The 24,045-nt window shown below is 50.7% G+C and overlaps 2 protein-coding genes across 4 annotated transcripts; both read left to right on the forward strand.

The window, feature by feature from the left end:
• The first annotated feature begins 237 nt into the window (after positions 1 to 237).
• On the forward strand, positions 238 to 5,245 carry SOX12 (SRY-box transcription factor 12). Its single transcript, XM_033095398.1, has one exon. The coding sequence runs from the start codon at positions 613 to 615 to the stop codon at positions 1,558 to 1,560; it is 948 nt and encodes a 315-aa protein (XP_032951289.1). The 5' UTR covers positions 238 to 612; the 3' UTR covers positions 1,561 to 5,245.
• Positions 5,246 to 14,580: 9,335 nt separating this feature from the next.
• NRSN2 (neurensin 2) lies at positions 14,581 to 21,892 on the forward strand. 3 transcript variants are annotated; one of them, XM_033094272.1, is made up of 4 exons: positions 14,581 to 14,620; positions 15,424 to 15,460; positions 18,199 to 18,393; positions 20,070 to 21,892. In XM_033094272.1, the coding sequence occupies exons 3-4, from the start codon at positions 18,208 to 18,210 to the stop codon at positions 20,493 to 20,495; spliced, it is 612 nt and encodes a 203-aa protein (XP_032950163.1). In that variant the 5' UTR covers positions 14,581 to 14,620; positions 15,424 to 15,460; positions 18,199 to 18,207; the 3' UTR covers positions 20,496 to 21,892. The 3 variants fall into 3 exon arrangements, with proteins under 3 accessions (XP_032950163.1, XP_032950161.1, XP_032950162.1); XM_033094270.1 differs by lacking the exon at positions 14,581 to 14,620 and adding an exon at positions 14,786 to 14,972; XM_033094271.1 differs by lacking the exon at positions 14,581 to 14,620 and adding an exon at positions 14,990 to 15,135.
• Positions 21,893 to 24,045: the final 2,153 nt, after the last annotated feature.

The raw sequence follows: 24,045 nt of genomic DNA on the forward strand, positions 1-24,045 counted from the left end.
GCCCAGCCCCGCACCCCGAGCCCCGCCCGTCTCCGGCAGCCAGCGATTGGGAGATGCAAATACCAGATTCTCTGCCCAGCAACGGGTGACGCGTCTCCCGAACGCGAGGCGTGGCCGGGCCGCAGCCCAAGCAGGCACCTCGGTGTTTACACGGGGCGGCCCCGCGCGCGCCGCAGCGGCCCGCAGACGGCGAGGGGGAGGAGTGGCGCGCGCGCCGGCGGGGCCGCGCGGGGAAAAAAGACACTGGAAGACGGCGGGGCGGGGAGCGGCGCGCGCGGGCCGCGGCAGAGCAGGAGGCTGCAAGGAGAGCCCGCGGGAGCATTGGGGGTGCGATTCCTCCGCCCCTGCAAAACAATGTGTGGCGTGCAGTGGGGCGCAACTTGCCGGAGGCGGCGGGGGCGCGCGGAGCCTGCCTGAGACCGCGCCACTGACCTTCTCCCCCCGCCGTCCGTTGGGCGAGAGCGCCCAGCTCCTCGCTCCCCAGCTCGCGGGGGCCGGGCCGAGCTGCGGGGCGGGGCCGCCCCTCCGTCGCTGCTGCCTCCTCCCCCACCCCCAGCCGCGGAGGATGCGGACGGCCCCCGGCGGCGTCTAGCGGCCCCGGGCCCAGGCGCGATGGTGCAGCAGCGGGGCGCGCGGGCCAAGCGGGACGGCGGGCCGCCGCCCCCGGGGCCCGGGACGGCCGAGGAGGGGGCGCGTGAGCCCGGCTGGTGCAAGACCCCGAGCGGCCACATCAAGAGACCAATGAACGCGTTCATGGTGTGGTCTCAGCACGAACGGCGGAAGATCATGGACCAGTGGCCCGACATGCACAACGCCGAGATCTCCAAGCGCCTGGGCCGCCGCTGGCAGCTGCTGCAGGACTCGGAGAAGATCCCGTTCGTGCGGGAGGCGGAGCGGCTGCGCCTCAAGCACATGGCGGATTACCCGGACTACAAGTACCGGCCGCGCAAAAAGAGCAAGGGGGCGCCCGCCAAGGCGCGGCCCCGCCCCCCCGGCGGTGGCGGCAGTGGTGGCAGCCGGCTCAAGCCCGGGCCGCAGCTGCCTGGCCGTGGCGGCCGCCGAGCGGCGGGTGGGCCTTTGGGGGGCGGCGCGGCGGCGCCCGAAGACGACGACGAGGACGACGACGAGGAGCTGCTGGAAGTGCGCCTGGTCGAGACCCCCGGGCGGGAGCTGTGGAGGATGGTCCCGGCGGGGCGGGCGGCCCGGGGACCAGCGGAGCGCACCCAGGGGCCGTCGGGCGAGGGGGCAGCTGTCACCACCGCCTCCCCGACTCCGTCGGAGGACGAGGAGCCAGAGGAAGAGGAGGAGGAGGTGGCGGCGGCGGAGGAAGGCGAAGAGGAGACGGTGGCGTCGGGGGAGGAGCCGCTGGGCTTTCTGTCCAGACTGCCCCCCGGCCCCGCCGGCCTGGACTGCAGCGCCCTGGACCGCGACCCGGACCTGCCGCCTCCCTCGGGCACGTCGCACTTCGAGTTCCCGGACTACTGCACCCCCGAGGTTACCGAGATGATCGCGGGGGACTGGCGCCCGTCTAGCATCGCCGACCTGGTTTTCACCTACTGAGCCCACCGTCAGCGGGGCGCGCACGCCCCCAAACCAGCTGTTTACATACAGGAATCAGGTATTGGGGCCCCTCGGAGGCCGAGGCTGGCACCCCATCTTCCGCGCAGCCTCCCCCCTCCCAGACGTGCCCATCCCCCTCGAATCCAGTCATGCCCCTCCCCCGCAGACACACCCCAAAGGCAGCCCAACCCCCACCCTTCCCTGACATCCAAGCCCCTCCCCGTCTTGCCCTCTCCTGCACAGCCACCAGCAGCCAGCCCCCTCCGATACACCTCCCGTCCTCCTACAGACCTGTGCGCCCCTCCCCCACTATGCACAAGCCCCTCCTCTTGGCCGGAGGACACGCCCCTGCCTTTGCTCCCGAATCCCTCTGCCTTCGCCTAGCTCGCCTCCTTTCTCGTGTAGGGGGGCGCTGCAGCCGGCGGCCCCGTGCACTCCTTCCATGCCCCTCCCCTCCCAGGGCGGGGGAGGGGCGCGCTCCTTTCACCCCGGGAGCGCTGGAACCCGCCTCCTTCTCGCGCATGCTTAATTCTTCTTGGGAGGAGAGGGCTGGTCCCTGTCGAACCGCTCGCCTCCGTGGCCCGCTCCTGGGAGAAGCGGAGCGCGTATAGAGCGATCCTGAGAAATCTTTTGATCCGGGAGCCGCGGCTTCCTTTCAACCCGACGGGGCGTCACTGCCTTAATGGGAGGAGCACTAGGAAAGGGGAGAAAGGGACTAGCTGGCCCGGAAGGGTTGGTTTGGAGCTTGGAACTCTTCCCAAGTCGCATAGCCCCCTTTCGCTTACGGGGTCGCTCAGATCCACGTGGACCCCCCTCACACCGACTGCTTGAATGCCCCTACAGCCTATCTTGGTCCTCAGAAACCTACCTTTCATTCCCCCATCTGGGAATTGGGAATAGGGGTCTTTCTCTGGAAATCCACCACGAGAGGAAGGGGCTGCCCGAGAAAACTCAGAGAGAAGACAGATACCAGTCTGTTTGGAGACAAGGTCCCTGCTTGCCCCCCACCCCGGGGGAAGTGCTCTGTCACCTCAGGGCACTCTCCCAACCTGAGCTCCTCCCAAAGCCCACAGCCCCTTGCTATCACCCGAGTCCCTCTGTGCCCACAGTGACAGTATTCAATGGGAGAAACTGAGGCACGTTGCTACTAGCTGGTTGAGACTGAGGCGTGATAGCAGATGGAGTGGCGAGAAGAGCCCCACCTTTAAGCAGCTGGCTTGAGAGAGACCCATCGACTGGACCAGTGAGACTGAAGGACGGTCAGAGCAGTGAAGGTGTGCCCTGTGCGCCTCAGTTTTTCCATGCGAAAAATAGGGATAGCGCTGCTGTAGGAGGAAGTTGTGTCCAGTTCGGGGTGCCTTCTGGACCCTGCCCCTGATGTTACCCCTCTTACTCCAACTCACCGCTCAAGTCCCGCCCCTCCGGCCTCCCCCACTCTTGCCCTCACTACCTGTATCTCACCGGCGTGTGTTCACCCTCCCAGGTGTGCACACACTCTCATTCACACACACAAATCTCAGGAACAAACGGTCCCAGAGTCCTCCGGGACCCCTGCCCAGGGTCTCTGCAGGTCTCTGCCCCACGCGTTCCCGTCGCTGACAAAGCCACCAGCTGCCTACTTTAAGCTTGGTGCTCCGGCTCTGGGCCTTTCTCGCGCGTTCTTTCTTCTTCTCTTCTCTTCTCTTCTCTTCTCTCTCTTCTCTTCTCTTCTCTTCTCTTCTCTTCTCTTCTCTTCTCTTCTCTTCTCTTCTCTTCTCTTCTCTCTTCTCTTCTCTTCTCTTCTCTTCTTCTCTCTCTTTTTTAAGAAAAAAACAACCACAAAAAAAAAAAAAAAGACAATGAAAAACCCCCAGAAAATGTCATGTGAGTGAAGAGATGTCACTGTCTGTGGTCTTGGAGAACTAGTCTCATAGCTGAGGGGAGGGATCCCTCCCATCTGGGGCACTGGCACCCGCCGCAGGACTTCTGCCAGTCTGATGCGAGGACTGAATAAAGTGTATTTGCCCCGACCTTGCCCTGTGGTTCTACATGTCTGTGCCTTTCCTCAACCCTCCCTATTTTGACAAATTCAAGTCCATTGATTTAGCACCATACAGGAAGAGCTGGGGATCCTAGGCCAAGGCACCTGGCCCCTCCAAGCCTCTGTCTCCCTCTATCTCAGGACTCCCTGGTCTACATTAAGGATGGTAAACTCATTCCTGCAGTGGCCAGACAGGTAACAAATGAATGAAAGCATCTGGGTGGACACTGGCTTCATGACCCACTTTCAAGGGGGCCAGCTGCTTACCTCCTGCCAGTTGTGAATCAGAGAATGCAGTCCACAGTGGCCAGGTGGCTAGATTTTTCAAGAGTAGGTGGAAATTTGGATGTTTCTATGAACATCTCAATTTCAAAATGAAAGCTGACTGAAATATTTTTAAATCCTTATGGACCAAACGTAATGTGCAGGCACTCCTGGTCCAAGGTGGCCAATTTGACTCTGATCTTAATGAGGATTAAGAAGCAGGGTTGGGCCACATTGGGCTCAAAGCCCAGCTATACCACTGAGAACCTGTGTGACCTTGAGCAAGTTTACTTAACCCTGACCCTGTATGTGTAACTTGGGGATGATAGTACCTGCTGCATAGGGTGAAATGAAGTTTGAGGTGAGACCCATTTAACATGGTGCTCCATAAATTGTATTACTCCCTTCTCCAGAGGAGGAAACAGGGTCAGAGTGATGAGGCAACTTGCAGGACGGCCTGCAAGCAGCCAGAGTCAGATATGGGGCTCCAAATCTTGGTTTTTGTCTCCTGGTGAAGTATTACTGCCTCTCCCTTCCTGTTTGAATCTGCAGATGGTGTGTTAGGCTGTCAGCTCAGAGCCTGGAGTGGTCCCAGTGCCTGGCACGTAATTGGCCCGAAGTATAGATTTACTGAATGAGTAAAGAAAAGCAACAAGCCACTGTTCCTCTCCTTGAGATTCTTACCAGTGTCTTTGGAAACAGACCAAAGCTAATTTTCAAAACTCTTTTGCCCCCTGACACCCCTCCGCCTAATTCTTCCTCTAACCAGATCCAGTGAATTCCTAAGGTTGGACAAAGCGTAGAAGAACCAAGGCTGAGTGTGCAGACCTCATTCAGAGAGGGTATTTGGGGACTGGGATACCCATAGATGCTTTAAAGGGGGACTATAGCAGGTTTGGGAGGACTGGGCACTTACAGAAAGGTGCCCTAGGGATGGGGGGAGTGCAGGAATTACAGTGACTGCTTTCTCTCAGCCTGTGCAATTGGAAGCAAGATGGCAAAAAGTGAGAAAAAAAAAATCCTGTAAGAAAGAGTTGAGGTGTGGAAGACAGATAAGTGTTTGTCACTCAGAACCCCCTTCGAGGAAGGACTTCCTGGCTGTGCAAAATGTGGTCAGCTCTTTGAGGGTCTGCTCCAGCTGCAGAGAGCCACTGCTCTCAGGGCAGCCTGCATCTGGTGTCTGAGTGAGATCAGGTATAACTAACTGCCTGGCCATTTCGGTTCAGTGTGAGACACACTGGCAGGCAGTACTTGAACCTTCCCCCACCCCATACTCACACCAGGGCCCCTCCAGGTTTGTGGAGGTTTTGCCAGGCCTGCAGGGCAGTTTGACTTCCTGTACCCAATCCCGCTTCCTCCCTCTTCTTTTCACAGGTGTTTATCCCTAATAAATACCTTACACTCCAAACTCAGTCTCAGTGTCTGTTTCTGGAGAACCCAGTCTGCAATGAGGGTACAAGGGGTTGGGCAGAGGGCACTGGGTCACTGGCACAGCAACCACAGCAGGCACCTCTGATGTCCCCACCCTCAGGAGTGGGTGTCAGGAGACTTCCCGTCTTTGCCACCAACACCACTAGCCCCAACCTCGGGTCAGTATCACAAAAAATCTCCAACCTCAGCCCACAATTCACTCCAGAGCCCTTTGCTAATGTCGTTCTCATTCGCAGGCCCTTCCCTGCTCAAAGCTGGAGAGGGAGGTTATCAGTCTGCCCTTCAGAAAGCCCTGGGAGGGTGCAGGGCAGGGGGAGGGTAAAATGGCCTGAGACAGTGCTAGAGCACTGTGGGACCTTGGGCCCCACTCTTCCCTTTTGCAGGCCTTAGTTTCCCCATATGTAAGGTGGGGGAAGGGAAATGGGAATAGAAGAGAGACCCTTTATTATTTTGGTTCCTTCCATTTCAGGAGGAAATGGATTCTGATCTGTGAAAGGTGGGGAGACCTGTGTCTGTGGACTCTGGGGACACCTAGTGGCTGAGAGGAGTAGGAAGCAGCTGGTGTTGGGGGTGAGGGTTTGTCCCACTACTATCTCACTCTATTTATGCAGTCCTTGACTCATCTGTCAGGTGCCTTGCCAGGGCTATTTGAGCCATTTTGGTTCCAAGACTTGAAAGACACTTACTGTATACACTGATGTGTTGGGTATTGCTGCATAATAAATTGCCAGAAACTTAGCAACTTAAAACAACATGTATTTATTACTTCATAGTCTCTGTGGGTCAGGAGTCCCGGTGTGCCTTAGCTGGGTTCTCTGCTCAGGGTCTCAGAAGGCTGCAGTCAAGGTGTTGGCCAGGTTGTGTTCCTTTCTGGAGCTCAGCGTCCTCTTCCAAATTCACAGGGTGGTGAGCAGAATTCAGTTCCTCGTGGTTAAAAGACTGAGGTCTCTGTTTTCTTCCTGGTTGTCAGCCGGTGCCATCCTTGATTCCTAAGAGCCACTCACAGTTTCTTTCTTCACAGACCCTCAGTGTGGCAGCTTATTTTGTCAAGGCCAGTGCGTGACTCTTTCCCAACTTCACGTCCCTTGACTCGAAAGGCTCTTTTTAAATTTTTTCTTTTTAAATATGTTGTGTGGATTTTATTTATTTATTTTAGGGACGATGCAGCTCACAGTGGCCCGTGCGGGGATCAAACCGTTAACCTTGGTATTATTACCACCACGCTCTAACAAACGGAGCTAACCGGCCGCCCCGGAAAGGCTCTTTTTTAAAGGACTTGCTTGATTCGATCAGGCCCACCCAGGAAAGTCTCTCTTTGGATTAAAAATCACCTAATTTGGGACCAACGTCACATCTGCAGAATCCCTTGGCCTTTACCATATATAATGTAACCTAATCACCAGAGTGATACCCACCACTCTCACTGGTCTGGCCCTCACTGGGGAAGGGGCTTATGTTAGGCACCCCCCAAAGAGTGGGAATCGGGAGCCATCTTAGAATTCTGCTTATCTTGGCTGCGGATCCTTAGGTCTGTGTCTCCATCACATTACCAGACTTCTGTGTCTAGCTGTTTTCTTGTCATCTCCATTGGGATAGCTACCATGTTACCTCAAAATAAGACCTAGCCAGACACCATCTGCTCTAATGCGACTTTTGGAACAAAAATTAAGACCCAGTCTTATTTTTACTATAATATAAGACCAGGTCTTTCATATAATAACATAATATAATATAATGTAATATAATAATACCAGGTCTTATATTAATTTTTGCTCCAAAAGATGCATTAGAGCTGATTGTCAGGCTAGGTCTTATTTTCAGGGAAACAGGGTAATTGGCACCTTGACCTTGACATGTCTAAAAAGGAATTCTTGTTTCCACAGTGCTCCCAAGCTTGCTCCCCAACCCCACATCTTCACATCTCATTAGTACAAGGCCAAAAACCTCTCCGTTGACTTCTCTCTTCCTCATAGCTTCATATCCTTTGGCTCTACCTTCCCGTCACTTCTCACCTCTTCCATGACTACCCCCTGGTCCTGGCAACATCTTTTGCCTGGGATCTTGTACCAACCTCCTCACTGGACTCGTTGCTTTCTCCTTTGCTCTGCTTACAGTCTTATTGTCCGTACAGCAGCCAGAGGGATCTGGTTAAACTATAAATCAGACCATGTCTTGCCTCTGCTCAAAAGTCTCCAATGGTCCCCATCTCATTCAGAATAAATGCCAAAGTCTTCGGCATATCCTCCAAAGCCCTATGTGATCTGGTCTGTCTGTGGCCCACCTTGGGACTCCTCTCTACTACTTTTTCCTTCTCTCACCATACTCCAGCTATACTGGCATCTTGCTGTTCCTCAAAACTGCCAAGCACACACCCACCTCAAGCCCTTTGCACATGCTGTTCACACTGCTTGAATTCCTCTTCTCTCAGGTATTCACATGACTTACTCCCTCACTTCCTTCAAGTCTCAGCTACAATGTCACTACCTCAAAAAGGTCTTCCCAAACATTCACAGAAAGTATCACCATCCCTCTTATGCTATCCCCTTACTTTGCTTTATTTTTCTTAATAGCATTTATCACTATCTGTTATTTATCACAGGTAGTTTTTGTTTTGCATCTGTCTTCCCAATTAGTATCGCGGCTTCATTAGGAAGGAATGACATCTACATTGGACTCCATGCCTTGGTTCAGTTAGTCGCTCATTCACTCACCCATTCAACAAACATTTATTAAGGGTCTGCTTTTGTTAGACTCTGGGCATACAAAGGTGAAAAAGACAGATGTGGTCCATCCTAGAAAGACATACAAACACGAGGATAGAAATGCACTGATGGAGATGGACAGTGGGGCTAGGAGATCACAGGAGGCACTTAATCCAGACATACAGCAGGGTGTGGTCACATCACTTCCTGAAGGAGGTAATGTTTAAGCTGTGAGACCTCAGTAAGGTGTGGTTTTAGAACATGGCTGTAAGTTCTTTGACATTCCTTCCATAAACCTCCTTCCCCTTGAATCTGGGCTGGCCTTCATGATTCACTCGTAACCAACAGGATACAGCAGAATGATGCTGTAGCGTTCCAAGGCTAGGTACACTGAACCGTCATGTAAGAAGCCCAACAACCCTAAAACCATCGTGGTGAAGAAGCCCAAGATACGTGGAGAGGCCACAGGTAGGTGCTCCAGGAATGTAGACACCTGACCAGGGGCCAAATACATGGGCGAAGAAGCCTCCAAGTGATTCCAGCCCCCGTCATTCAAGTCACTCCCAGGTGTTACAGTGTCTTTCCATCTGAGGCTCAGCCATCATGGAGCAGAGACAAGCCATCCCTTCTTGCCTTGTCTGAACTCCTGACCTACAGTGTCTATGAGCATAATGAAATGGAGGTTTTTCACACCACTGAGTTTGGGGGCTGCAATTGTAACTAGAACAGTAGGATGAGGCAGATTCAGGGGAAGGAAACACTTTCCAGACACTAGTTACAGCAAGTGGGAAGACTTGCCAAGAGAGGCTGATGTGGAAAGAAGTTGGTTATGGCTGGAGAGGGTGGTGGGGAGAGAGCAGATAGATTGGCAAGAGCATGAGGGACTTGAAGGCATTTGGTCTTTCTCCGGAGTCTCTACACTGTAGCCTGAAGAGACTTTTGATAACACAAATCTGACCACCACTGAAAACCTTTTGGTACCTCCTCATTACCTTCAGGATAAGGTCTAAAGTTCTTGGCCTGGCATTCAAGGCCTTTTGCAATTGACTTCTTTACTGTTTTATAGATTCTTCTTCAGCTACCAACTCTACCCAGCTCTGCCTCAGCCATGCCAGACCACTCACCATGACAATGCCCTCCCATGTCATTTGTTTTTGCTCTTGTTGAAAAATTGGAGGGACTTGGGGCTAATCACCTCACCTTTTGAGGCCTCAGTTTCCCCATCTGTACAGTTAGGTGGTTGGACTAGAAGTCTTTAAGAGTACATCCAGCCTGGTATTGTAGGAACCTGTGAAAAGGTGGGAGAAAAGTGCTTATAGCTCAAATCTGCCTGTCTAGCTTTTTCTAGGTTGCCTGGCAATAGATGCCAACCCTCTCCCAATCCTCAGAGGTTTCTTAGCAACCCAGTTTCTCTCCCTGAGTTGTTTTCAGGATTTCCTGATAGCTAATGAATGTCAAGTTCTGCTTTTTCTCCTCCCAAAAAGTCTTAGACCAAGAATCTCTTTGGAGACCTGGATATCAACCCAGAATGGAAGGAGTCCTGGGTTTGAGGTCAGTGGAAGATTTGCTGTGTGACTTAAAGAAGTTTCCTGGCCTCTCCGGCTTTTATTGCAGATTATGAATACCTGTCAGGCACTCAATAGAGCTTTACTTCTTTTCGGGTGTGTTTGATTCGACAGCTAAATTTGTTGATTCTTTCAACAAATCTTTACTGAGAGTGCCCACTCTGTGCCAGGTACTGCCTTGAGGATTGGGGATTCTTCAGTGAGCAAAACAGACATAGTCCCTTTCTTCATGGAGCTTATACTCTAGTGGATGGAAACATACATACAACAAATAAACAAACAAATATATAATAATGTCATGTGGTGAAGGGGATAAAGTGTGAAGAGGGGCCACTACTTCAGATGAGGTGATTTTATCAGTCAGGATAGGCTAGAGAAGCAGAGGTGGAAGGGCAGAAAAACTGCAGCTTCTCTCTCTCCTGCCAACCTCCTGTCTTATCTTTTCCCCTTGGCAGAGCTCAGCTGGAGGCCAGTTGACCAGGATGGCTGGGAAATGCAGCCTCCAGGTGTCTGCTCTGCAGAGCAGGGAACAAGCAAGGAATGGACTGGAAAGCAAAAAGGCCCAGAGCTGCCTCATGATCCTTGGGAGGCCCACAGCTTTTTTGGTCCACTTCCTGCCTGTAAACTGTTAGGTACCCTAGGATCTTTTTTTTTTTTTTTTTTTTTTAACATTTTGATACTTAAAAAAAATTGTGGTAAATACACATAACATAAAATACACAATCTTAACCATTTTTAGGTGTACAGCTCAATAGTATTGAGTATTCTTATTGTTGTATAACCACCACCACCATCCATCTCTAGAACTCTTTTCATCTTGCAAAACTGAAACTCTGTACTCATTGAATAATAACGCCTCATTCCCCACTCTCCCTAGCCCCTGGCAAACACCATTCTACTTTCTGTTTCTATGATTTTGACTACTCTAGGTACCTCATATAAGTAGAATTTACAACATTTGTCTTTTTGTCTTATTTCACTTAACATAATGTCTTCAAGTTTCATTCATGTTACAGCATATGTCAGAATTTCCTTCCTTTTTAAGGCTAAGTAATATTCCATTGTATGTCTGTACCACATTTTGCTAATCCATTCATCCATCGATGGATACTTGGGCTGCTTCCACATTAGCTATTGTGAATAATGCTGCAATAAACATAGTGTACAAATACCTCTTCAAGATACCCTGCTTTCAGTTCTTTTAAGTATATACCCAGAAGTGGAATTGCTGGATCATATGGTAATTCTATTTTTAATTTTTCATGGAATTGCCAGCAGCTGTACAATTTTATTTTCTTACCAACATTGCACAAGGGTTCCAATTTCTCCACATCCACACCAACACTTGTTATTCTCTGGTTTTGCTTTTTTTTTTTTTTTTTTTAATAGTAGCTGTTATAACGGATGTAGGTACCTAGGATCATTTCGAAATTCAAACAATCATGGGCTTTTTATCCCAGACTTGTGATTTCTTTGGCAGAACAGTTATCTTAAAAACTTAGGCTTCTTATCCATTTGACTACAGCCAGTTCCATGTACTGAAACCACACCCACAATGTATTTCAACACCTAGTGCTTAGGTTTGCTTTATTTCTTTGCTTTCCTACCCCCAAAGAGCTCTCTGAATTTAAAGGCAGCTATCAGGAATAATAAGGGGTAAAGCCACACCCCTAATATGATCTTAGCCCTGAATCATTTTATCCGAGAGTATTTTTCATCCAAAGCCTTTTAAAATTCAATCTCTTACTTTAATAGACTTTTGCCTGAGATACTTTAATCAAAGGAGAAGTTTTTTAAATGGGTGTGAAGGCCATACCATTAACTTAATCTTTGCCTTGGAACATTTTAATGAATTAAAAGATTTCACTGTGCTCAGCACATTTAAAAAGCTCATTTCTTTCTATTTGGGGTCTAGAGGCACTGGACTTTCCCACTTCTGCAAGGACCTAAATTTCTGAATTCTATTTCCTTTTATTTCTGTTTGCAAACCAGTCAGTTCTTTTCTGAGTCCATCTCTCTCTTGAATATTTCAACAAATGCAGCCAAAGATGTCCATATAGTCTGCTTCTCAAGTTACTACAATGAAAGTTTTACCAAATGTTTTCCTTTTGTATAACAAGGACTGTCAACTTTCCTGCCTGCTGTCCCAACCACTAAGGTACTGCCACATGTTTTGGGTTTGATTACATAGGTAACCTAAAAAACCTACTACTGGTACCAATTTCCTTATCAGTCAAGGTAGGCTAGATTGTGACATAGTAACAGAATAACTCAGAAATATCAGCAAATTGACAGGTTTATTTCTTACTGAAACATATTCTGATATTGTGACTCTCCAGAGCAGCTGTCTAGCTGTCCTCCCTCAGCAACTCAGCAATCCAGTGTACTTCCATCTTCTGACACTACCCTGTGAACATGTCGTCTCCACAATTCTCATGGCAGGAGAAAAGGTAACGGTAGGGTCATGTACCAGCTCCTAAATGCTCTGGCAGTTCTAAAACATGGCCCCCAAATTATTTGACATTTCTCCTACTGAAAGTTGGGGATTAGGTCTCTTCCTCTTGAATCTGACCTCTGTGACCAACAGAATAGAGTAGAAGTGGCACTGTACCAGTTTCTAGACTCTGGCCTTGAGAAACTTGCAGCTCTCACCTCCTCTTTCCTGGGGTACTTATTCTTGAAATCCAGCCAGCCAGTAGGCTGTGAGGAAGCTTGAGAAACTATGGAGTGCCACATGAAGAAGTGAGGCCCCTGGCCCTCAGCCCCAGCTGAGCTCCCACCTAACAGCCATTACCAACTTGCCAGCCATATGAGCAAGACATCTTGGGAGACGACCTTTCCAATCGACAGTCAACCCACCCGAGCTGACGCTAAGTGGAGCAGACTTGAGCCAGCCCAAATTGCAGATTTGTGAGCAAAATAATGATTGTTGGTGTTTTAAGTCACTATGCTTTGGGTTGGTTTGTTATGCAGCAATAGCAACCAGAACAAACACTTTGGCCCAGAAATGACATGCATCATTCTACTCATAGCTCATTGGTCAGAACTGTATTAAAATCACGCTGATGGTAACCACTTTGAGCACCTCTTGCAATTGCAGAAGTCAAACACGACTTGTGTTCATCTTTTGTTATCAGTGTATATTATTATAATACAATTTTAATACAGTTTTTTCCTTTCTTAAAATGTGTATACATTTTTTTGGTGCTCTCTCTCTCTCTCTGTGTATACATGTACACACACACATGTATATACACACATGAATATATATATGTATGTATACATATGGAATCATACAATACTTGGCCTTTTGTGTCTCCTTCACTACACTTTTTAAGCCTCCTATTGAACTAAAATCTTCCTCTTTCTTTATAGATAATGTCTCTTGTTTTTCTCGAGCACTGATTAATCAGGTGTTTGTCACTGTTTCCTACTCTCCTAATGTAACAATTAATGTAACAATAATAGTAGTAACAACAATACTTTATTGATCTCTGACTCCATTCCTTGTGCTTTGCTCAATGTCTTATATGCACATCTCATTTCACTCTTATAATCCCTCTGAGAGACAACTGCTAATATCTCTATTTTACCGTTAGGGAAACTTTGGCTCAGAACACTAAAATCATGCAATCAATGAGTGGCAGAACCAAGATTCAAACCTGGGTCTGGTTGACTCCAGAGTTCTCCTCACAACCACCACACTTTACCTCTTCTTAGTGGCCACCCTCCCCTCCCACTCCAGGACGGGGCTGGTTTGTTATGCAGCAGAGGACACTGGTGTCTTTCTGTGCTCGCTCAAGGCCAGCCCACCCTCTCATACAGTTGACCTTATCCCTTCCCATCGCCTCCAGAACCTTATCCATCCCCTTTCCATCATCATCGGAGCTGAAGCTGATTCCAGCGGCGGTGGGCTGGAATCATCTGGTTGCTTCTTCACTCGATTATCTGATGACTGAACTGGAATGACTCAAAGGCCAAGTTCATCTGGGCCTGTGGTGCCTTCATGTGGGCTCTCCATGATATTGGTTTCCTCACAGCATGGCAGCCTCCAGGGAGACAGGCTTCTTGCGTGGCACCTCAGATCTCCCAGCACTAGAGCTCCCAGGGAAGTGCATGTCCTTTTAAGTCCTAGCCTTGGAAGTCAGGGCATCACCACCATTCTCTATTGGTTGGAGCAGTGATCTGCCAAGAAACACAGAGAGTGTACAGAGAGCCCACCTGATTTGTAGCATTTGTAGCCATGTTTAAAACTGCCATAGGTTGTCTCCAATCTTTTGTTATCCTGGCAGTAGTTCATTTTAGCCCCTAACGTCTCTTGAACCCCTCCATTTCTTGGTCAGCCCACGAGGCAAGACATTGTCATCTCTGACCTGGAGCCTCCTCACTGGCCTCTCTGCTGCCACGCTGGAGTTTTCTATCCTGTTCTCCTGAGTGATCAGCAGCCAGAGGGATCTTTTCAGAGTGCAAATCAGATCACATCCCTCCCCTCTTTACAACCCGTCCATGGCTCCCCGCTTCTCTTGGGTTGAAGTCCAAACTCCTTACTTTGGCTTCTGGGGCCCTGAAGGGGCTCACATATGCTTTCCTCTCCAGCTGATCTCCTGTCACCACTAGAGGCCTATAGTTTTGAGCTCCAGGACTTCCCCCATGACCCCACTCCCATCGCTCTCTCTCTCACACACACACAGTAAAATGAGTAAGTAGTAAATATAAAGCACTTAGACAAGCCTTTGCACTTAATGAGCACCATATATTTGCTATTATTATTAGTCTGTGTTCAGGAAACATTTATTGAGCTGCCTACTCAATGTCAAGCTCTATGTGAGGCTCAGGGATACAATAGTGAATGAAAAAGATGTGGCCCCATCTCACAGAGTTCATTCATCCCTGTGTCCCAGACCCTAGCACAAGGAGAGACAGAATGGATGCATGTTTGTGCAGTGGTGCCTGATGAAGCTCAGAGAGGTGTGGAAACTTTCTCAAGACCACACAGCAAATGTGGGACAAAAGCAAGGCTGTGAGCACATGACAAGGAAAGAAACAGATGCAGCTGCCTGGCAAGGCTGGCTTTCCAGGTAGATGGGTCGCAGGCACACACTGCCCAAGGCAGAAGTAGTGGTAGGTTGGGAGAGAGAACAAGATAGGCTGTCTCATTGGCTTCTTCCAAGGGAAGAGGAAGCTTCTCTCTCAACACCTCCTGCCCAACCCCAACTCCCTTCTCTAGATAGGGGAGGGGGGCAGATCCTTAGCAAGGGAGTAAGAGCTCAAAGAGGAAAAGAGAATGGAGAAAGGATAGTGGACTCAGTGGGAAGGTGAAGTCTTCGGGTGAGAGATAAGGGGCCGCGATATAATAAGGAAGGGACTTCCTGCTAGGGACCCATTGAGAGAAAGGCCAGGCTCAACGACGGGCGGGGGCTCAGAGAAAAGGTGAGAGATAGGAGTCTGTGAAGAGGGTTGGGGCTTAGCGAGGAGCTGAGCCTTTTTATACTGGGGTCGGGGCTACATGAGGGGAAGGCAAACCCCGATCGGGGACTGAGGATACAGTGAGGAAATGAAGGCTTCAGCGAGGGCAAGGTCTTCAGTAAGAGAGGTGGGCCATTGATGGGGCGATGGGAGGACCCGGATGAGGAGTTTGAAGGACTGACTGTGTGAGGGGGGTGGGGTCCAGGGAGGTGGTGGGGTCTCCGCGAGGGGCCTGCAGTCTCAGAAACAGAAAGGAACTCTGGAAGGGAACAGGGGCTCCCGATCTTGCAGGGGTCCGCAATCTGCAGAGCCAGCCCTTGGGGCGGGGGGGGGCCCCCTCCCACCCGGTATCACCCCCGCCCCCGACTGCGGCGCAGGCGCGACCCAACCTGCTTTTGCTCTGCTCGTTCTCCAGCTCCTGCTCCGGCTCGGCAGAGACAGCAGGCAGAGAGGTGAGCTCAACCCTGCTGCACAGGCGGCCCGACACCCATCCCGTCCTTTCCGGGGTTCCGGAGAGCCCCCACCCCTGCCTGCATCCCCAGTCCCAGCCGTGTCCCGCCTCAGGCGAGACGACGGTGCCCAAGCCCTGGTGTGCCTCGGGTTTGGGGAGTTGGGGTCCCAGGGTAGTAGCAAGGGGCAGAGATCGCACCAGCCCCATCGCCCCAAGACACCTCAGGGGTGATAGGTTGGGCGGAATCTTCAAAGGACAAGACTCCCACCACCTCTACTAAAACCCCATTCCTCCCCCTCTGCCTCAGTTTCCCTCTAGGGGAAAGGATGTAGTTAATGGCGACGAGGGAACTGGTGGTCGGGGCAGAAATAGTGGTGTGGTCGGGGGCGGGGGAATTGGCCTGATTTTCCTGTCCTCGCCCTCCAGGAGGGCGCCCTTTCTCCCGTCCTGGGCAGCGCGGGACACTGGAGTGGGCGGGTCTGGGGGTCTGGGAAGGAGCACTGAGTGAGGCTGCTCAAAGGCGAGAGAAGACTTTCATCTTCAGGCCCTCGCGCCTGTCACCTGCCCGCGCGCCTCCTCCGCCGCAGTCTTCCCCCTTGGACCCTGGAGCCCCCTCCTCTTCCCGCTCGCTTCCTACCGAGCTCCTCCCCCCTCGCCTAGAGACAACTCCCCGGAGGTTCCTATGGCAACCTTCATCCCGGGTACGCGCTCCGGCTCCTTAGCATCATCTCCTCCCTCCTCCAGACAGCCAGACCTTCAGACCGCCTCCCTGCAACACTAGAATGGGAGGGGGCGGGGCCAGGCCGAAGGGGAGGCAGCGTCAAGGTCACCTTCCTTCACCGGGGCCAGCAGGATTGAGCGATTATGTATGTTTGCGGGAGGACGACAGTGAGTTGCAGGGGAGGAGCTAACTCAGGCCAACCAACCCTGAACCCCCGCCCCTAGGGTCTTTAATGAATGGTCGCTGCAGACTCAGACAGCCCCACCGGCCCCACCCATCCTCCCACCTGGGCTCCCGAGCTCCTCAGCCTAGGGCGGTTCCTGTACTGGCCACTTCTCCTCAGAGCCCCGCCCTGCCCTCCCTCTCCAGACTTCTTGCCCTCTTCTTTCCGCCTTCGCTTTTGATCTCTGCCTTTTCTCATTCTCTATCAATTTTTTTTTCTCTTTTCCCCCCGAGGTGTGGGTGAGGGCTGTGGAGAACTACGATTTATGGACAGGCTTTAACTACAGCCGTCCTGTGGTTTGTGTGGGTCCGTGGGGGTTCCAAGAATCACCCCCAACACACTGTGGCTATCTATGTGTGTGTCTGCGTGTGTCTATGGGTGTGTGTCTGTGCTGTGTGTATATCTGTGTGTTTATGTGTGTTTGTGTGTGTTTCTCTGTGCTGTGCGTATCTATCTGCGTGTGTCTCTGTAGCATATGTGTATCTGTCGGTATGACTGGTGTTTGTGTGTCTGTGTTGTGTGTTTCACAGGTGTGTGTGTGTGTGTGCATCTGTCTGTCTGTGTCTGCTGTTTGGGGCATGTGTGTGTGCTGGTGAGTTTCTCTGCACAGGGAGATGAGGGCTATGTCTGATTGGAAATGAGAGGGGGCTGGCAGTTGTCTTACCCTTCGGTGTAAGCGCACTGCTTTCTTTTGTTTGCAGCTGCTCAGAGGGGTTGAGGGTTATCGTGGGGTTGAGGAGGGCAGACACCAGTCCTTCCCCAGCACTGCTCCCGTCCCCTGACTGATTCTAGTCCTACTTGTGTGTGGATATACACGTACCTTCCATTCGCAAGGCCTCAGTGCCTCCATTTGTGAAGAGAGGGCTTCTTAGACAGGTTTTTCTAGAAACCTAACCGCCTTTGAGCCTAAGAGTCCCTAATCCCGAGGGCCCCTGACTTTCACCTCCTGTGGAGTCAGGATTCCTTGGTACTTGGAAGTTGTTGCCTCCTGAGGAGCAGCCCTAGGGAGGGATATTTTAGGGTCTTGCAACTTGGGGAGCTCTGCCTGATTGGACGAATGTCAGCCAGGACAGTTACCCGCAAGAATACCCTGAAAGGGAGGAGATTTTTGAGAGAAGATGGGGATGAGGACCTCTCATTCCAGACATGGGCTCGAAAAATTCAGGATAAAAATAATAATGAAAAAATTACAGTAATAATAATCACAACAGCTACCATTTCTTGGCACCAGACACCATAACTGTACAAAGCAGTTATAACCCTTAACCCTGTGTTACAGGTGATGAAACTGAGGCTTAGAAAGGCGAGAGCACTTGTCTAAGTCACACAGCCAGGAAGTGGTGGCGCTGGGATTCCAGTCCAGATAGTGAGGCTCACAGTCCCTGACACCAGGTGGCCTCCCGAGTAAATATGCACATTTATTGACACCTACAATTGCCAGGTGCTGGGCTAAGCACTTCAGTGCGTTGACATTCACCATGTACTAGAGAAAGCCAGGTGGGGTTCCAGAAGGCTAGACTGTGCTGAGTGTGAGGTACCGTGTTTCCCCGAAAAAAAGACCGGGTCTTATATTAATTTTTGCTCCAAAAGACGCATTAGGGCTAATGTTCAGGGGATGTCCTCCTGAAAAATGTTAGGGCTTATTTTCCGGTTAGGTCTTATTTTCAGGGAAACATGGTATCTTAAATCAGAGGAGAAATGTATGGGGCACAAAGATTCAGGGGCCTGGGAGGGTCGCCATGGACTGCTCTCACTGACCCCTCCCTCTGTCCACTGCACCTTGCCTACCCCACAGGGATCCACGATGCCGAGCTGTGACCGTTCCTGTGGCTGTAGCCGTGGCCCCAATGTGGAAGATGGCAAGTGGTATGGGGTCCGCTCCTATCTGCACCTCTTCTACGAGGACTGTGCAAGTACCACCCTCAGTGATGACCCTGAGGGGCCCCCGGTTCTGTGCCCCCGCCGGCCCTGGCCCTCACTGTGCTGGAAGGTAAGGCCAGAGGAGGAGCAACTCGGGTGATTTCCTGTGGCTTCAGGTAGAAGATGGATCAGCGGATAGGAAGAAAAGGGAAGGTGTCGCAGTTAGGAGTCTTGCACATGCAAGCAATAGAAAACCCAACTCAGATGGGCTCCAAGAATAAAGGGAAAATATTGCTCATGTTATAGAAGAGACCAGAGGTTGTGTGCCTTCAGGCAAAGTTCAGTCTAGCAGTTCAAACCATCACACTGAGGACTCAAGATTTCTCTTGGTCTTCAGGCTTCCCATAGTACCCAGCCCTTCCAGCTTCTGTGAGCTTCAGGTTTTCCCCACATGTTCCCCAAATGGCTGTTACTATGCTGACCCTCAGTCTCCATACCATACAAGGGAAATCAGAATTTCCTCGAGCATTTCATTCAGAAAAGAAACAATGCTTTTTCTTTCTAGAAGTCCTAGAAAGTATTGCATTGACCCTGAATGGGTCACTTACCCGGCCCTGAACTAATTATTGTGGCCAAAAGGATGGTATATGCTGACTGGCAGGAAGCGGGGTTCATCCCATTTTAATCTTATTGTGCTTCACGATGATATGTTGGGATACTATTGCCAGGGCAGTGGAAGACGTGAGACAAACAGCTGATGTTCCTACCAGGGAGACTGGTCAGTTAGGGCACATTGGGTGGGTAAAGGTATGGAGGTGGCAGTGAGCCGAGTCCCTACAATGGGCATAGCTCTGATAAACACTGTAGGAAGACTGAGGCAGAGAGTGTCTCCCCTCTGCTTTCAAAGGGCTTGACTCTGGTGGGAAGGAGAGGTGCCAATCTGCAAAATTAACGTACAATATCAGGCCAGGTGTGTAAAGGATGCCGGGAAAAGAAATGTGCTCTGTGCCTAGGGTGACTTCCAGGAAAAAGTCAGTATGTATTTAAACTTTTAAGCATCTTCCTATTGCCAGGCATAGTGCCAGGCTGTTGGGGACACAGAATTGAATTGAAGAACACGTGGTCCCTGTCCTTGAGGAGCTTCTAGCTGTGGTTCATTTAGTCATTCTGAAAACATTCACTCAGCTACTACTCTGTACCAGCACCACGCTAGTCACGGAAGACACCTAGTCAGCCAAAACAGACAGTCTCTGCTCTCATGGCTCTCTCGGCTCTCCGTCTGGTGGGGCAGGCAGACATCACTTACATAGTAACCAAAGTACATGTCCCAGTGTGCACCAACGTGAGTGCACAGAAGAATGAACGGGCACAGCATTTGCTTGAGTGTAGAGCAGGGGATTTGACCAAGTTCAGGGACATCCTGGAAAGCTTCCCTGAGGAGGTGAGGTCTGAGATGAGACCTGAGGGACGTATAGGAGTTAACCCAACAGAGAGATAAAGATAGAGGGTAGATGGCACAGGGGGATAAGATGGGACCCGTATAATGATGGAGGGCCGACTCAAAGTTGGCAGGAGAAACTCACTGCTAGGTGGGAGCTGGGAGGGAAATTAATCGAGAGGTCTCAAGATTCCAAATAGAACATGACAGTGTGTGCCCCTTGTGAGTTAGAGCCTAGCAGGTGTGTGCTATGATTCACAACCTCTTAAAGAGGTTACCTTTGAGTCCAGTTTGGATCCAAGGTGACCCCTTGGCTTGGGGCCTCCGGCTGACCCTGACTGCCTCCCAATCTATCTGTCCCTCTCCAGATCAGCCTGTCCTTGGGGACCCTGCTTCTGCTGCTGGGTGTGGCAGCCCTGACCACTGGCTATGCGGTGCCCCCCAAGCTGGAGGGTATTGGAGAGGGTGAGTTCCTGGTTTTGGATCAGCGGGCAGCCGACTACAACCAGGCCCTAGGCACCTGCCGCCTGGCAGGCACAGCACTCTGTGTGGCAGCCGGGGTCTTGCTGGCCATCTGCCTGTTCTGGGCCATGACTGGCTGGCTGAGTCAGGACATCAAGGCAGAACCCTTGGACACTGAAGCTGACGGTCATGTGGAGGTCTTCGGGGATGAGTCAGAGCAGCAGCTGTCCCCCATCTTCCACGATGTCAGCGGCCAGTCTTGGTTCTCACCGCCTGCCAGCCCGTTTGGGCAATCTTCTGTGCAGACCATCCAGCCCAAGCGGGACTCTTGAGCTGTCCACATGGCCAGAGGAGGCACCAGCCCTGGAGTCTGGAGGCTTCCTCCTCCCCACCACACCCCAGCCTCCCACTGTCTCCTTAACTTTGCCCTTTCAACAGGGTCCCTTCTGTCTAAGCCCCCAGAAGGCTCAACTCCAGGTCAGAAAGTCGGGCTCACATCTGTGTGCTCATTCTCAGGGGGTAGGGCCTCAACTCATTCAAGATGCCAACCTTCCTCAAGTCCACCCAACACTTCCCACCCACCCTTCTATCCCCAGACACTCCAGGGACAGAAAGCATTTCCCTCAACCTGTCCCCACTCTTTCCAATGTGTGACCATGGCCAAGCCCCTTGCCCTTTCAGATCACCAGTTTCTGCCTCTGTACTATAAGGGGTTTGGACCAGATTCTCGAGTTCCATGAGTTTTTTGATTCTCCCTAGGATGTATTACACTCTATAGGCACAGATGAGGGCAGTGGGGTAGTGGGGTCATTCTCATCCATCGACCCCTCCCTCTGTCAGCTGTACCAGGATGCATCAGGATGGGTCAAAGATACTGGAATTTCTGTCCAGGATGGTATGAAAACACTTACCCTCTAGAGCAGGGATGTCCAAACTTTTTTCAATGGTTTTCACCAAGGGCCGTATGCGGTAAAATACACAAACAGACGGGCCACTCACTCAAGGTGAAATACGTATTGCCTCACCTGGTTTATTTAAGTAAACTAAATATATTTTTGGAATTTGTTGCGGGCCAATTAACAATGCATCATGGGCCGCAGTTGGCCCGCGGGCCGCAGTTTGTAAACCCCTGCTCTAGAGTATGTTTTCTACATGCATTTCGGCATCAGAGCTGCTCTGTCCACCCCATCCCGGGCTATTACTAGCCCCAGGGTACAGATGAGGTGGCTGAGGGAGGCTGGCAGTCTGCAGGAACTCTGACCCAATCCTCAGACTCCTGGGCCAGCTCTTGTTCAACAGCTGGAGCAGGGTTCCCACACCTTCCTGGCTTCCAGGGGACTTCCAGGGGTTGGGGACAGGCTGGGCCCAGAGAGATTTGCTGGAGTCCTAATGGTTCCAGGTGGCTCAGAAAATACTTTGGACATGCATTTAAATGGTCTCTAAGAGCCAGGGGGCAGGAGAACTGGGATGTCTTTGTCCCTCAAAGTCCCCCACCTAGAAACCGTTACCCACAGGTAACGCATCATCTCTGTTCTCTGCCACTAGGGGGAGCTCCAAGACAGCTGGAGAGAGACGCTTATGGCCCCGCCCCTACCCTCCCTACTCAATCTCACCGCCAGCCTTGAGGGGCCTCCTGGGGGGAGTCCTCAGTCCTCCCCAGGCCCTACTGCCCTTGTGCCCCAGGCCACCTCCCCATCCCGCACCCCTTCCATCCCACCTTCCCTTTCAATAAACAGCTGGGATGGATACTGACTTTGCTTCTTTTCTTCCTGACCCCTGGGCACGAGGAGGGAGGAAAGAGACTGCTACCGGAATGAGTACCTAAGGTGCGCTGGGCACTTGAATCCATAATTTTTCATATGCTTTTTAAAAGAAAGGAGGTTATTATCTTCGTTTTACAGAAGAGATAACTGATGGTCAGAGAACTGAAGCCACTTGCCTAGGTTTCCTGGGGGGTGAATTTAAGTGCTAGCCTGATGGGAAGGAAATTTCTCAGCCATCTTGACAATCTGCTGCCCTCATCCCTGAGAAGGAAGGAGAGGGGGCGGGGGGGTTTGGGGAGGGAACTGGAGCCAAAGTTGGGATCTTTTCCAGGACAATAAGAACAGTTAATTCCTATTGGTACTTACCAGGGCCCAGGCCCTGTTCTCAGTGCTTTACAGACCCCATGTTCTGTCCACACCGTAGAGAATGGCAGCTCCAGCCTCCGGGCTGCTCTAGCCAAAAACCTTGGAGTTATCCTTGACTCCTCTCTTTCCTCACAGCCTGAATCCATCTGCAAGTCCTGTCAAAACCTTGGAAATACATCCTGTACCCAACCACTTCTTGCCAACCTCACAGCTAGATACCAGGCCTGAGCCACTGTCACATCTCATCTGGATAATTGCACCAGCTTCTCCCTGGTCTCCCTGCTTTCTGCTTTTCTCCCCCACCCCCCACCCCCAAATCTGATCTTTACAGGGCAGTCAGATAGATCCTGTTATAACATCTTAGCTCGTGTCCCTCTTCTGCTCGGAATCCCTCCCGTGACAGCCACCTCACTCAGAGTAAAAGCCCAAATCCTCCCGACTTCTGGCCTCCAGAACTGTGAGAGAAGGAACTGTTGTCGGAAGCCATGTGTTGACGGTGCTTTGTACAGCAGCCTTAGGAAACTGGCTGTAAACTGGTGCCACCCACAAGAGAGTCAATGTAGCAATATCAAAATGGAAAACACACATGCCCTTTGATCCCTCCCTCTTGTGCGGCTATATCTGTAGGTTCAATTCTGCCTGTTGGAACACAGCAGCATTGTTTGTGACAGAAAACATTTGGGAACCTAAATGTTCTTTGATAGGGGACTAGTTAATAAATCATGCATGGTACAGTTACACACTGGAACACTATGTAAACGAATGAGAAAGCTCTTTATGTACTGATTTAGACACATCTCCAAGTTACATTGTTAGGTGGAAAAGTGCAAAGCGCAGAACACTATGAATACTTTGAAACCATTTGTATGAAAAGAAGATTTCTGCACCTTGCTTGTACGTGCATAAAATCTCTATTGCTTTTAGTTGCTTTGGGGAGGGGACTGGGGACAGGGTGGCTGGAGACAGGGGTGGGAAGGAGACTTGTACCAAATGTTCTTTCATCCATTTTGAATTTCAAACGGTGTGACTGTATTATATGTGAAAATAGAATTAGTTTTAAATTTTAAAAATAATACAATTGATAGAATACATTTAATAAATGGGGGAGAAGGGGCAGACCTTCCTTAAAGAGGAATTTCAATTAATACATACAGAATGATTGAGAGAAATAGAAAAATTGCCCGTAGCACACTACAGTAATAATTGCTGCAAGCAAAACGCACCTGTGAACACTAAAATAATTGAGGAAATTTTCAGGTGAAAGAGGTTATTTGCATAGTCTCAAACTATTTCCCCTCCAAATATTTATTAATTTCACTGGTGGCCTTAACGTGTGTCCACAAATTCTTTGATGTTCCGCCCTCCGGGAGGTGAGGCTTAGTTCCTGTTTCCTTCAGGGTGAGCTAGACGTAGCAACTGGCTCCCAACAAATAGTGTGGAGATGTCATGGGGAGGTTTTCACAGTGGGGAAATCTGTCAGGTGCTACCTTACCCAATGACCGCAGTCAGCGTCACCAGTAACAAGTCTGGTTGGTGGTGTGGACCCCTGCAATGATATGATGAGAAGCACACTTCACCTGCATGGTGTCCCCACAACATCAAATCCATAACTTCAGCCTCACCATGGGAAGACCCAAACTGAAAGACATGCTACAAAATATCTGAGCACCACTCTTCAAAAGTGTCAAGGTCATGAAAGGCAAGAAAAGGCCCAGAAACTGTCACTGATTAAAGGAGACTAAAGAGACAGGGC

This window comes from Rhinolophus ferrumequinum, chromosome 23, assembly GCF_004115265.2.
Source record: "Rhinolophus ferrumequinum isolate MPI-CBG mRhiFer1 chromosome 23, mRhiFer1_v1.p, whole genome shotgun sequence".
Classification (NCBI taxonomy): domain Eukaryota; kingdom Metazoa; phylum Chordata; class Mammalia; order Chiroptera; family Rhinolophidae; genus Rhinolophus; species Rhinolophus ferrumequinum.